This window comes from Theobroma cacao, chromosome 5, assembly GCF_000208745.1.
Source record: "Theobroma cacao cultivar B97-61/B2 chromosome 5, Criollo_cocoa_genome_V2, whole genome shotgun sequence".
NCBI classification, from domain to species: domain Eukaryota; kingdom Viridiplantae; phylum Streptophyta; class Magnoliopsida; order Malvales; family Malvaceae; genus Theobroma; species Theobroma cacao.
The window spans coordinates 1,688,979-1,703,132 of NC_030854.1; the positions used below are offsets into that span (position 1 = coordinate 1,688,979).

At 37.5% G+C, this 14,154-nt stretch overlaps 2 protein-coding genes across 2 annotated transcripts; both read left to right on the top strand.

Moving 5' to 3' along the window:
• On the top strand, nt 165-6,767 carry LOC18597737 (ATP-dependent zinc metalloprotease FTSH 10, mitochondrial). The gene is made up of 8 exons (XM_018121326.1): nt 165-412; nt 505-733; nt 817-888; nt 1,193-1,323; nt 1,858-2,343; nt 2,471-3,238; nt 3,645-3,872; nt 4,697-6,767. The coding sequence occupies exons 1-8, from the start codon at nt 353-355 to the stop codon at nt 5,174-5,176; spliced, it is 2,454 nt and encodes an 817-aa protein (XP_017976815.1). The 5' UTR covers nt 165-352; the 3' UTR covers nt 5,177-6,767.
• On the top strand, nt 10,278-13,056 carry LOC18597738. The gene is made up of 9 exons (XM_007026929.2): nt 10,278-10,416; nt 11,222-11,331; nt 11,418-11,483; nt 11,576-11,673; nt 11,818-11,855; nt 11,936-12,023; nt 12,121-12,447; nt 12,535-12,600; nt 12,706-13,056. Exons 2-9 carry the CDS (start codon nt 11,271-11,273, stop codon nt 12,856-12,858), a joined length of 897 nt encoding a protein of 298 aa, XP_007026991.1. The 5' UTR covers nt 10,278-10,416; nt 11,222-11,270; the 3' UTR covers nt 12,859-13,056.

Genomic DNA, 14,154 nt, shown 5'->3' on the forward strand with positions numbered 1-14,154 from the left:
TCTTTTTTGTGGATCCCACGAATGAGTTGTGGATAATCCTCCTGCCACAAGCCGAAACGGAACTCCACTTTTAAATGACAAAAACAACCTTCTCAAATACCCCAGCAACAACGTAATCAATAAGGCTAAAATGGTGATTTTGGTCAGCAAAGTAGGCGGTTCCCCAATTCTCCAACTCTGCTAACCAAAGAATCCGATCATTTTTCGTTTGTTTTGAGCTGATCCCCGGCACAAGATCAAATCAAATTTAAATATTTTTATTTTCTCATCAACCAAACAGACCCCAGAAACTCATCCCTTGAGAGTTACCTATTCTGAATCGATTCATGTTACCATTGTTAATACTATTATAATGATTTTCTCCAGAATCGGTCGCACTGTCTCCCGCTCTTCTCGCTCCGCTTTCCGAACAGTAATCATAATTTCCTTCTCAATTTTTTTTTTATTTTTAATGCTCTCCATTTTTTTTGGGTTGAAAATGATTTGAATGTTTGTGTTTTGCAGAATGTAATATCGAGGAATCTGTTATCAAATGAATCGCATGTCTCTACGCCTGTTGGAAATGCGTGCATTTCACGCGTCAATCAAGGGTTAGGGATTGTAAGGGGTTATTTTGCACCAGCTGGAACTGGGAAGCACCTTGTTTCGAATGCGCGATTGTTGAATTTGGATTCGATTCTCGCAAACCCTAGGATTAGGCGGTTTTTCTCCAGTGAAGGATCAAAGAAAAGCAGTGAGTTAAAAATCGTCGCTGTTTTTATATTTATTATTTAAATTTATACCTTTTTTGTTGCTTTTTTAATGGAACTATTGTAGGATATGAAAATTACTACCCCAAAAACAAGAAGGAAATTCCTAAAGCGAATGAACAGAAATCTCAATCCAAAGGTACGTCATTTACTGGAAATTTTTTAAATTTTGATTTGGGAAAGATAATATACCAATGTTGGCGATTATTTAGAACTTTGGAAGTAGGGAAACTGATTTTTTGAATTTAGTTGCAATGCTGACATTGGTGAAAGCTGGCAACAAATTGGTGGTTTTTTTTTAAATGCCTGTGAATTAGTAACTTTTCGGATGTTCATAAGATCACCAATTGGAATATGCTGAGTGTTGACTAAAGTGAAGGTTTCGTGGGAATGTGTTGACTACTTCGAGTTCTTATGATATTTTTGTTAATGTGATTCTCCAGAGGATTCAGGTGCTGGTGATCCTGGAAATTCCCAGAACATTGCAAAGTTGATGCAGAATGTGATCACTCCTTTGTTGTTGTTTGGGATTTTGTACACGTCAATTTTTTCAGGTCCTCATGAGCAGAAGCAGGTAAGCGGCTTTCCCCCTTTTTTAAGAAGCCACCATATTGATAACTTCTCCATTGCGTGCTAAGAAATGAGCTATCATCCCTTTATTGGCCTTGCTATGAGGTTACTAAACATGAAGTTAGATTACTTAGAATATTGAGGAATCTAGTTTATTGGCTTTGTGGAATTGTTCCTTCCCCTCTAACAAAACTATAAATCTTCATCGTTCTTGTTCCGGTTGGTCTTAATGCAACATTTTGGACTTAGCATGACCCCTTTATGTATATCTTATTCAAGCATGTGATTCTGATGCCAATGAGAAAACCAAATTTCAAGTAAACAAAGTGTGAAAAAAAAAAAACCAGAATGGGAACCTATTGTGTGTTTTGAGGGGTTTTATCGAGAAAAACATGAAAACACTTTAAGGTGAAAAAGAAATTATATGTCTTAGGCGACATTTTTAGTTTCTTTGTGGATTTTTTGCTTGCAAGTGTTTTAGTTTTCCACTTCTTCTGCAGTTTTCTCCTTTCTTTAAGCTTTTTGATGTGTTCTTCAGATCAGTTTCCAAGAGTTCAAAAACAAGCTCCTGGAACCTGGCTTGGTGGAAAAAATTGTTGTTTCAAATAAATCAGTTGCAAAAGTTTATGTGAGGAGCTCACCACGCAATGCAAATCAAGCCACTGATGATGTTACACAAGTTCCAACAAATGGAGCTCCTGCAAGAAGAAATATAAGCCAATATAAGTACTACTTTAACATAGGGAGTGTTGAATCTTTCGAGGAGAAGCTAGAGGAAGCCCAGGAAGCGTTGGGAATAGATCCTCATGATCATGTTCCTGTAACTTATGTAAGTGAAGTGAACTGGTTCCAAGAGTTGATGCGGTTGGCACCCACAGCCTTGCTCTTAGGGGCCTTATGGTTTATGGGGAGACGAATGCAGAGTGGACTTGGAGTTGGTGGTTCAGGCGGGCGAGGTGGTCGTGGAATATTTAATATGGGAAAGGCACATATTACAAAATTGGACAAGAATGCAAAGGACAAGGTAAGTGATGTTCAGAAAATTTTTTTGAAAGTTTATGGTGCTGTTATCTTAATACTTTATCTTATATATATCAAAGTAAGATCTGAAGGTCATCATCATGATAATTCCTTGCAATTGTTTATCTCAGGTCTTCTTTAAAGATGTTGCTGGTTGTGATGAGGCAAAGCAAGAAATTATGGAGTTCGTACACTTCCTAAAGAACCCAAAGAAATATGAGGAGTTAGGAGCAAAAATTCCCAAAGGTGCACTTCTTGTTGGTCCTCCTGGCACTGGGAAGACACTTCTTGCAAAGGCAACTGCTGGCGAATCTGGTGTGCCTTTCCTCTCTATGTCTGGATCAGATTTTATGGAAATGTTTGTTGGAGTTGGGCCGTCAAGAGTGAGAAGCTTATTTCAAGAGGCAAGACAGTGCGCCCCTAGTATCATATTTATTGATGAGATAGACGCAATTGGTAGAGCAAGGGGTCGTGGAGGCTTCTCTGGTGGCAATGATGAGCGTGAAAGTACTCTTAATCAGCTGCTTGTAGAAATGGATGGATTTGGAACAACTTCTGGAGTTGTTGTGCTTGCTGGCACAAATAGGCCTGATATTTTAGACAGAGCCCTGTTGAGACCTGGTCGGTTTGATCGTCAAATTACAATTGACAAACCTGACATCAAGGGTCGTGAACAAATCTTTCAAATATACCTGAAGAGACTGAAACTTGATCATGAGCCATCATATTACTCTCAGCGACTTGCTGCTCTAACCCCTGGTTTTGCTGGAGCTGACATTGCAAATGTTTGCAATGAAGCAGCATTGATTGCTGCAAGGAATGAAAGTGCGCAGATAAGCATGGAGCATTTTGAGTCAGCTATAGACAGAGTAATAGGTGGTTTAGAAAAGAAGAACAAGGTTTGTTGTTCCTCATTTCTCTGCTTCTTTTGTTTACTTATGCACCGCATCATATTCAAATCTCTGTTTGATCTATGTGTTTGGTTATGTTTCCAGAGATGTAATTGTGTCGAAGAGAGATTTGAATTTCTTAATGTCAAAGTCTGGTTTTTCTGTTTCCCCGTGTAGTACTGCTGTACATTTCAGGATGTAGGTATAATATTTGCACAGAAGAGCGTCAGTTTATTACTCGTTCTCCATTGATCTCCATTCTCTGGCTTAGCTGCTGTCTCATAGATCTATGATTTATCTGTTCTTCAGTCAACTAAGAAAGTTCTTTTATTTGCTGAACATAATTCTGACTAGTTCCTGCTTCTAGTGAGGAATGAAGCTTTATCTTATATAACATTTTTGTTCTGGCATGCAGGTCATAAGCAAGTTGGAAAGGCGAACTGTTGCCTACCATGAATCAGGCCATGCTGTTGTTGGTTGGTTCTTGGAACATGCAGAACCATTGCTTAAAGTAACAATTGTTCCTCGTGGTACTGCAGCGTTGGGATTTGCTCAGTACGTTCCCAATGAAAATCTTCTGATGACAAAAGAGCAGCTTTTTGATATGACTTGCATGACACTCGGTGGTCGAGCTTCTGAACAGGTGAAACTTCTGAGCACCTTCTCACACGTTTCTTTGTCTATCTCAGTACCTTTCTGAATCAGTAAACAAAGACTTATTTAGAATTGAGAAGTCTGAATTTAGCAATATCATACACTTCTTGTCTCTAATTAAATTATGTATGCCTGCTGAGTGCTTGACCATTTAGTTTCATGGTTGAAACAGAAGCCTTGGGTATCAGGTCTTTGGGTGTCATCTGGAAAGGGTCTCATTTATTGCAGCTTTATTTTTTATTCCTTCCTTGTGCATATGTTTGACCACATCGAATGCCTAGGTTTATGCATCGCCCTTCTTTATGCATGTGTTTGATATGCTTGTATCTCAAGTTGAGATGAAATCCTAGAGTGTAATGCCTGACAAATAGTCTTGTTTGGGTAGTAAGAGAAAGCCAACATGTTTGGCTGTACCAAAGGGGCTGTTTACCTTTTGAATCAAACAAAGTAAGTAGTAGGGCTTCATAGCTACTTTCATTCTAAAGGAAACTGAAAAACCAACCTTTAGTCAATAGGATCCCTACTTCCGTCTTTGTGACCTCATCACTTCAATTTAAGTGCAAACCCATTTCTTTCTTAGTCACTGGGCGGAGCGCACCTTTGGTACCTCAGTAGGGCGAGCTGTATGATAGTGACTTCTTTCATTTGCTAGGGCGACGAAAGGCTACTTCAATCTAGGATACATTTCAGTGGCATTTGATATTATATGTATAATTATTTTGCTTATGCATAATTTTGATATTCCTAATTTTGCATGATAGATTTTTAACCAAAGTATATTTTATCATGTGATGCATCGTTTGTGGGGACTAGGTTTTGTTGGGGAAGATTTCAACCGGAGCTCAGAATGACTTGGAGAAAGTAACGAAGATGACCTATGCCCAGGTGGCAGTGTATGGTTTTAGTGACAAGGTTGGTCTTCTTTCTTTCCCTCAAAGGGATGATGCGTTGGAGATGACCAAGCCTTACAGCAGCAAGACTGGTGCAATAATTGACAGTGAAGTAAGAGAGTGGGTGGGTAAGGCATATGAACGGACAGTGCAGCTGATAGAGGAGCACAAAGAGCATGTGGCTCAGATCGCAGAATTGCTTCTGGAGAAAGAGGTGCTTCACCAAGAGGACTTGGTTCGTGTACTAGGGGAACGCCCATTTAAGCCAAGTGAGCCCACTAATTATGATAGGTTTAAGCGAGGGTTCCAAGAAGAAAACAAGGAATCCAAGGACACGACAGAGAGCAAAACTGTGGAGGATGATGGGTCAGCACCATTGGAACCTGAGGTTGTGCCTGCATAGTTCTTGAACATATTCAAGGTTGTGTAAATTGGAACTTTTCTCAAGGTAAATTTGCTCACATTGCCCCCCACCTTTTATCCAAACCGAACCCTGAAGCTGTAAAAAGGAAAACAAATCTCTAATCTACAAAATGAAATATTCTTCTTGGAAATGCTTGATGTTTCTCTCTTGAATTCACGCACTGGCAGGTAGCAATGTGCAAAGCTAAAGTGATTTCCAGTATAAACCTACGAAAGTTTAACAGCTTGTTATTCTTAGAACTTGTCCCATTTGGAGAGTTTGGTGGCTATGGGCTGATGGTCAGATTCTACTTTCTGTCTTTGCCTCTCAGCCTAATTACAATTCAGGCCTTGTCGTACATGATTCATTCAGAGAATGAAATGATTGAAAAACTCCAAATAAGCAACCGACGGGCAGTGGTGATAGCACGGTGATATGCGAATGCACAAAAAGGAATAATACCTTTCCAAGGAGCCTCCTTTAATCCTTTAACGAAAAGAACAATGAAGGATTCAGAGTTTTGGACTGTTTTGCTCTTGGTAAAAAAGCAGTGGACGAATGATACCCACATGCTGATTTCTTTTAGGAGGGGTCGATTTAAGAGAATAAATTTTATCCACTTGTGGCCTGTACAGCAGTAAAGGCATGATGGACCTTTGAAGTGACATTTTGGATTGTAATTTGTGGTGTACGATGACACATGGACATCTTCCCATACTAGTTTTCCGAGATAAGGAAAGCCTTAATTTCCGTCAAACAGTGTTTTGTCCAAATCCTAGTTCCTGGTCCCAAACCATTGCTGTCGCCAGCTGAAAGCGAGCTACTTCCCAGTTGAGAAAGGTGAGGGCAAGAGTTTACAAATCACAGAGTCATCTTAGCCACATAAATTGATATGAAAACGAAGCAAGACCATTGACAGTATCCTCTCAGTTAGATAGGGAGAGTTGGAGTTTGGTTTATGTATTTCCAAGGCCAGGGTCCCGGAGGGTGGTAGCCGAAACTTACTTTTCCTTGAAAGCTGTGCTGATTCTGCTTTCAATCAGTTGTATAACCCAAGGCCAAGGAAAAGTTTGCGTGTCTTCTTTCGAGTGTAGGCTCATTTCTGCTGTGATGGAGCTCCCTCGATGATGGGGATACATTTCATTTGGGTGAAAATAATGGGAGGGGATGTGGGCTACTACCAGGGGAAGTGAAAGTGGACAAAATTTTAGTGTTTGCTTTGGAGCGTAAAAGACTGCCATAAAAGGCTTACCCATAAATCCAAACGCTAATGGCCTCCTTGTTGGAAAGCAAAGCTCAGATAAGGATGCTCTCCAGCAGGACTAATAATTCATCACCAATTATTTTTGGGGTTTCTTTTCTTTTTCCCTTTTTTTTTATTTTTTAGCTTCTAGTGTAGAGGGATTTTGAGGGGTTTGGATTGATGTAGATCCCGTAGAAATACTATAATACCGTTTGCTGGCTGTACAAAATCTTGCCGCTAATACCCCAACAATGCAATTTGTTTAATTTGCTGATTTGTTTAATTGTTTCTGCAACCTAACCTTGGAAGAAAGTACTTCTCTTGATCATGATTGGTGGATCGAAATCAGTGAGGCTGTCCTCTTTTGGAAGTGTGTTATGTTTAATAGATTTGTTTAATCAAGTATTAACATTTTTTTATATATAAACAAGGTTGAGTTGAATTCTAAATAGAGCCCCAATAGAGCCCAAAAAAGCACACAGAAACAACAAAGACTCCCACCCTTTCTTTAACAACTCATCTCAACCCCAGTAAAGGTGAGAAAGATTCAGTCTCTTTTCTTTCTTTCGCCTTTTCTTTTTCCTGGATTTGGGTAAGGAAACCTCGTAATCATAGTTAGGTTAATTCACGTGTCAGTGTCCAGCATTGGATTGTTTTGCTTTCCCTCGTGAAAATGGCACCCCACAATTTCAATGCACCAAAGTTTTCCTGCAATGTTTTGAAAGATATTTTTCTCTTTAAAGGTACTTTTGACACCACAGAGTTGTAGCCCTCCAAATTCAGAATCCAGAAGCAGCCAAAGCAGCCAATCATGCACGATTCACACTCATTTGCTGTCATGCAAACTTGCAAATAATTACGACCCAAAGAGCATAATTTGGCATAAAACATCATGAAAGTGTGGCATCTCAGAATTGGCACCTTACTGCTAATAGTATTTCAATGTGTAATGCCTTGAGGTTAAAGTCAAATTGCAGAAGTAATGACAGAGCAGCACCTGGTAATCGTTAAAAACCTTGGGGGTCTAAAATACAACCTGTCCTGGTACAAATTTCCTGACATAATAATACTTGACAAACTGATGTAAAACAAATTCTTGTCATGTCAGGAATGCAAGATCTGAATGTTAAGTTGTATGATTGGCTGTAAAATCATATCATCCTGATTAGTTGTGCCAAATTTAATCCTGGAAAGATATTTGGTTCAATGAGAATTATTGCCTTTTGTTTCGTACCATCATATATAGCAAATCAATCAATCAGCAAAATGTTGTCAAACTTTCTGAAAGAGTTCAAATAATGGGCAGTAACCTCAAGCAGTCCAATAAGCAGAAGGTAACACACATAATTGAAAAAGGAATAAAAAAATCATAAACTTCTTGACTTATTGAAGCCTAGGTGAAAGTAAAATAATGGGCAAAATGGCATCAGCATCTCAGATTCTCATCATTTGCTTGATAAATGATTTTTATACCGAGATTTTATATGATCGTCTCTCCTTTTGCTGTACCTTTCCCAGTCAACCAAACCTCACCTACTGGAAGCTAAGAGCCTCCAATAATACCCATCATTCATTTTGTTTGATGCTGGTTTCTGAATTTTTCATCAGCATTGAATGATAATAATAAAAAAAACAAACAGATAGATTTAAGTCATAGTCATGGCCACCCCCCCTCCCCCCTTATAAGTTGGTTGAAATTATTGAGGGGAAAGAGTTAGAAATGGTCCTGTCAAAAGACCCAGCCCTCCACCATCACAGCAATGTTTTTTCTTCAAATACGTAACCATCTTTCCTTATAATATATGTGCCTGTGAATGAGAAAGAAGGACTAAACTATAGTCTCCCCATTTCCCATTTCGAGGCTCTTTTCATCTACTTCCCTTGTACTTTTCCTCCACCCCCTTGCCTACAATTATTTCCTTCATCTCCCTCTCTCTCTCTCTCTCTCTCTGTCTCTGTCTCTGTCTCTCTGTGCTTATTAAATATTTGCTAACGTTTCTGTCTTGGTCTTCATTAGGGTTAGTCCTTTTCACTTGTATCACTGGCGGCATTACCTCCAATTTTTCTTTATTCTTTTTTCTTATTTTCTATTGTTTTTGCCGCAAACCCAACTAGGAAACATTGTTAGTGTTATCATGCATCATATATACTCCAGCTGATGGAACCTTTTTTGCCATGAAAACCAAAAGCTTGGTAGCTGACCCAAGGCCATGCATTGCCTGCAGAGAAACCATCAAAACCTACTCTTCTTTTCAACGCTAATGTTGATACGTATGGTTCAAGAAATTATCAGATATTGATCATAATAAGAATGATATTAATGGATGTTGATTATTTTCATTTTCTTTTTATGGTTGTCTTTATCTTTCAATTATAGAGGTTTGGGCATTTTAGAAAAAAAGAAAAAGAAAAAGGGATCCCATGACTATAATTAGATGAGATTCAATGATTGCTATGTGAATAAAATTCACCTGCATCACATGTTTTTTACGCTCTCATCTACGTTTTTTTAATATTAATTATGAATCAAACACGCGTTTTCTGTATAAAATTTCACGCCTTTAATTATAACGAGACAAGATCTTTATATTCAATAATGTAAGAGAGAGATTCGTGATGAAAATTTTTAAAAAACTTTCACAATAAAAAAATATACTTAATGAAAATCTAAAATTTCATCGTGTTCATACTTAAAACCTTAATTTTTTTCTTTTTTTACATCCAAATGAAACACATGATCTAATTCTTTTTTGATATAACTTGTCACGAGCACCACTTGTTGAATAAGATAATAAAAAGAAACCATACCCCACGTACCTCTCCATAATTATACCAAGAAAGGACAGATATTTTTTGCCATGGAGGGAGGCTTAGAACCCTAAAAAATAAACTACTTGAAACCATTTCTAAGAAATATCATGAAATGTTTAAGATTTGGGTATATCATTGAATCCAAAAATTTTCAGTACATGACTGAATTATATATGATGGAAGCTCCTATGATTAAATGACCATAATTCTCTGAATTGGATCCAGGTGGAACCAAGGCCTGGCATCTTCCCTTTTTTATATATAGAAATAGAGAAATTACCTGTAGTTTAGGCATACCATCTGGTCTGATCCTATCTTTTGTGCCCAACTCATTATAAAATGCAAAGACAAGTTTACAACTCAGCAAAGAAACTTCAATAATTATACTAACATACTTCAATAAAAAAGATAATTATACTTTTTTTACATAATATTTAGCGGGTATTTTTCTTAATTATATCTTATAGATATATTCCCAAGCGGTTAAATCATTAATTTTGTTAAATCAAATTATAAAAATATTTATATATGTGAATAACTTTGAATTGAGAGTTTTTTAATAATTTTATTGGGTAAAATTAACATATGATTCGATCAGAACAGAAATTACTTAGTGATGTTACTTAAGAAAAAAAATATTTACGGGATGTTAATTAAGAGAAAAATCACAAAATAGTGAGGTGAAGGTATGCAAAAATTTACCCAATTCATATATATTTACAGCGACTGTGCTACAAAATTCTAGGCAATTCTGGATTTTACTTTAATAAACAAATGGATGAATTTGGACCGTGGAAAACGGGGACAAAACGGGAAAGGTAAAGATTCAGAGAGTCCGACTCGAACAGCTAACTCGGTTTTTACTTTTGTCTTAAATAAAACGTTACTTTAGCTTTGGTTACTTCCTCTTACTTTCTCTTAGCCTTTGAATATTACACAAAGATGCTGTTGTTTCAACGCAAGTTACATTAAACGTGATTAACTTGAATAACTTAATGATTTTAATATGAAGAAGGACCCAACCACTTGGCCTATAAAAACCCACCTTGCCTCTCTTCGTCTTCCCCCCCTCGGCTTTCTGTTCTTCCTTGAGAACATTGTTACAATCTCTCTCTGTTTCCTCTGTTCCTTGGCCTTTCAAAGTCTTTTCCTTTTGTTAGCTTACCTGGTTTTTGAAACCGTTAAGGTATTTTTTTTTTTTCATTGCAGCGTTGCTTGAATCGTCTTGCATTTTACATCTTCAACCATTCTTGGTCATGCTTTAGGAAAGCTTTTCGCTTCCTGGGTTTTGTTCATGAAAGGCTTTTCCTTTTGGGGTTCTCTTAAAAACCATATGAAATGTATTGCTTTCCTGTCATTGGTTTCCTTTCATGAGGAAATGAAAAGAGCACTGTGATATAATGCATGTTTGTTATGCTAGGAAAAAAAAATGTAAACTTTCTTTGATGGGAAGTTGGTTTTTTGGGTCTTTTTCTTTGTTTAATTATCACCACCTTTTAGTCCCATACATCAAATGAGTGGCTTTTCAGTTAAATTATCATTCACTTTTCAGTTTCAACTCTTTAAAGTGCATCATTTGAGTTGTTTTTAATACTTAAAAGTGTTGTTAATAACTCACATTAGCTTTGTTTTAATAACTTTCAGCCTTTAATCATAGCTTTATGCCCTTTCTTATCATTAACGTGGAACCTTCGAGCTTCATAAATTTTTACTATTATAAAGTCTAAAAGAACATTAGAATACCTGTTCTTTGTTTTGATTTGAAGTTCTGGTTGTGGTTTATCGACTCATGAACTCATTAATTGAAGTCTCATCCAACTACCTGGGATTGGCTAAATGTTGTCCACTTGTTAGGATTTCTTCTTATTTGATGGTGGTAATCTGAGTCAATATTGTGTGTTGGAGATTTAAAATCAATATATAACATTAGTTTGAGTGGCTTTAAGATATCTTGGAACTCAGTGTTAACTTCTCTTCATTGAATATTTAAGGTCCTCTGATCAAGTTCCTTGCTGATTTTCCTACCATCAAGTAGAGAAAATGGAATTCGAGGACCGATACAGGCTAGCTCAGAGGCCAAAATACGATTGCCTTCTGTTTGGTAAGCTGCTCTACTTGAAAATAAGTGTCCAATATATGGACTAAGGGCTGGGAAGGATCTAGTAACCATTTGCTTGAAATTTGCAGATCTTGATGATACCCTTTATCCCCTTAGCTCTGGTCTTGCAAGAGAATGTGGAAAGAATATTAAAGGTAAGGATTTGCAGTGTGATACTTGGATGCTCCCATTTTTACTGTCAAGATTACATGGTAATCTATATTTAAATGAATGCCATCTCCTTCAGATTACATGGTTGAAAAGCTGGGCATTGAAAAGGACAAAATTGTTGAATTGTCCAACCTGTTGTATAAGAATTATGGGACAACAATGGCTGGCCTCAGGGTATTACTTTTATTTTACCCCACCCCCTTCTTTGTTTTTTTCCTTTTCCAACATCCTTTTCATTAGATAAAAATTGAGCAAGAGTCATGCTGGTAAATTATATAAATTTAATGTGGTTTCTCTCTCTCTCTTTCGCCTTTGCAGGCAGTTGGTTGTGACTTTGACTATGATGAGTACCATAGGTATTGGAATCCTTCTTTTCTTTTTCTTTTCCTTTTCTTTCTCCCTCTTTTGATTGACCTTTTAATTTTCCTTTGAACAGTTATGTTCATGGAAGACTACCTTATGAGAACTTGAAACCGGATCCTCAATTGAGGAGTCTATTGCTGACCTTGCCTCTTCGAAAAATTGTAAGTAGTTGACTACCCAATAGATAGGCCAGTATTGACCATACTTTTATGGAATTGAATTGTTCTCATAAAACTTAAATGTCTCTTGTTGAAACAGATCTTCACAAATGCAGACAAGGTTCATGCAGCTAAAGCTCTTAATAAACTAGGATTAGAAGACTGTTTTGAAGGGATTATATGCTTTGAGACTCTCAATCCTACCCATAAGAATACAGTTTCTGATGATGAAGATGACATTGAGTTTTTGGGATCAGCTGCTGCTACAAGTGATGTTCCTAGCAGCCCTGAAATTTTTGACATAGTTGGGCATTTTGCTCAGCCCAAGCCAGGTGCAACATTACCCAAGACACCCATTGTCTGCAAGCCACAAGAATCTGCCATAGAGCGTGCTGTCAAGATTGCCAGAATCAACCCTCAGAGAACAGTAAGAATTTCTACAGCTCATCAATATTGTACTTTAAGGCTTTTACAATCTACTGAAGATATTCACCGTTGGGTTCTGCTGTTTCAGTTGTTCTTTGATGATAGTGTCCGCAACATCCAGGCTGGAAAACGTGTGGGTCTTCACACTGTGCTGGTAAGTCCTTGAAAATTTTTGGTGCCTTAGATCAACCAAAATAGTTGCTTAGAATGAAAATGAATAGCTAACTTGTTGCCCTTCTGCCATTAAAAATTAATGTAGGTTGGCACTTCCCAGAGACCTAAAGGTGCAGATTATGCATTAGAAAGCATTCACAATATCAAGCAGGCATTACCAGAGCTCTGGGAAACCGACATGAAATCTGAAGTCAGTTACCCTGGCCAGGTTGCAGTGGAGACATCTGTGACAGCTTAGATTCTATGTTATTCCTTTCTCACTACTATGAGGAGGAAAAGCCATCATGTCTAGTGGGATCATATTGTCCCCATTCCCTTGTTCTTGTTCAGATGATGTAGATGTCTTGTTCTCTTCATGATTACATAAATATGAATCAATAAAAAAAAAAAGGAAAATTCTACTTCTTCGGTTAACAAGAATGGAATGTTATGTTAATCATCGTTCCTCCTGTTTCGCATGGCTTAATCAGCGTTGGCTTAATCGATCCAAAGGGCGTACTAATCACGTTATGATTATAATATATGGCACCTGGATGTAATTTAATCATTTCACTCATATAATGGAGATGTTGTATAAAGTACATTTCAGATCAGGAGGGGCAGATTTGATGCACGAAAAACAGAAGGCACATGACTAGTTATGATTAATGTATTATTCAAGACTACAGGTGTATCAGAATGTGTTTCAAGCTTATCATGAGGAGATAGGCTCAAAGATGTGTAAAGTTTTAAGGTTGTGATTGAGGGAGCCGGCTGAAGCCTTGGAAGTCCCTACCCTTTGCGTCACTGATGTATCTGGCTGGTCCATCGATTGCGTGAAGTTGCAAGCAAAGAGAATTTGGCTTTGCAGCAATTATACGGCTACTTTTCTTGTCATATTTGGTTATGAGTAGTAGACTTCTGAAAGAAAACTAAAGACTTAATGATTTTCTGGGAAAAACAAAGAGAAATTTCATTGATACTTATCGCAAAGAGCCACTCCCACAAATATAGCCTTGAGAATGAAAAACTAACAAAATCGGATCGCAAAGCACAGAACATGAGATAAAGTTTTCTGTGCTCTGACGGCTATAACAGGGAACAAATAGATGGTCGTTGGCCTATATAAGAAACACTTAAAAACGACGCTCATAACAAGCGTTTAGAGGAAACTTTAAAAAAAAAATGCTGAATAAACGATGGTCCACTAAGTTATTTAAACAACTTTACAAGTTAAAACATAAAATGACACAAACAGCTGCAGTATTATAAACTCTAAACATTTGAAAACAACCATACGACACTGTTCCACACTTGCTTGAATCCTTCTTCAACCTTCCAACCTTCAGTTGCTTCCCGTTTCCATCTGAGACTCGATTTCCAGATTTAAAGGTCACTCTTTTAACATTCCCCCATGGCCTGTAATCTGGCAAACACCTAAACAGGTCTTGAGAGCCTCGAATCTATCTTTGAATAAGCCCTTTGTCAATATGTCAGCTAATTGTTCTTCCGAATTATAGTGCTTGAGCTCAACCAGTCTTTTTAAGTGCATGAT

Coding starts and splice junctions, on each gene's coding strand:
- LOC18597737 (XM_018121326.1), top strand. CDS start 353: ATGATTTTCTCCAGAATCGGTCGCACTGTCTCCCGCTCTTCTCGCTCC. Junction 3,239..3,644: donor GTTTAGAAAAGAAGAACAAG/GTTTGTTGTTCC, acceptor TCTGGCATGCAG/GTCATAAGCAAGTTGGAAAG. Junction 3,873..4,696: donor GTGGTCGAGCTTCTGAACAG/GTGAAACTTCTG, acceptor TGTGGGGACTAG/GTTTTGTTGGGGAAGATTTC.
- LOC18597738 (XM_007026929.2), top strand. CDS start 11,271: ATGGAATTCGAGGACCGATACAGGCTAGCTCAGAGGCCAAAATACGAT. Junction 11,332..11,417: donor ATACGATTGCCTTCTGTTTG/GTAAGCTGCTCT, acceptor TGAAATTTGCAG/ATCTTGATGATACCCTTTAT. Junction 12,448..12,534: donor GAATCAACCCTCAGAGAACA/GTAAGAATTTCT, acceptor CTGCTGTTTCAG/TTGTTCTTTGATGATAGTGT.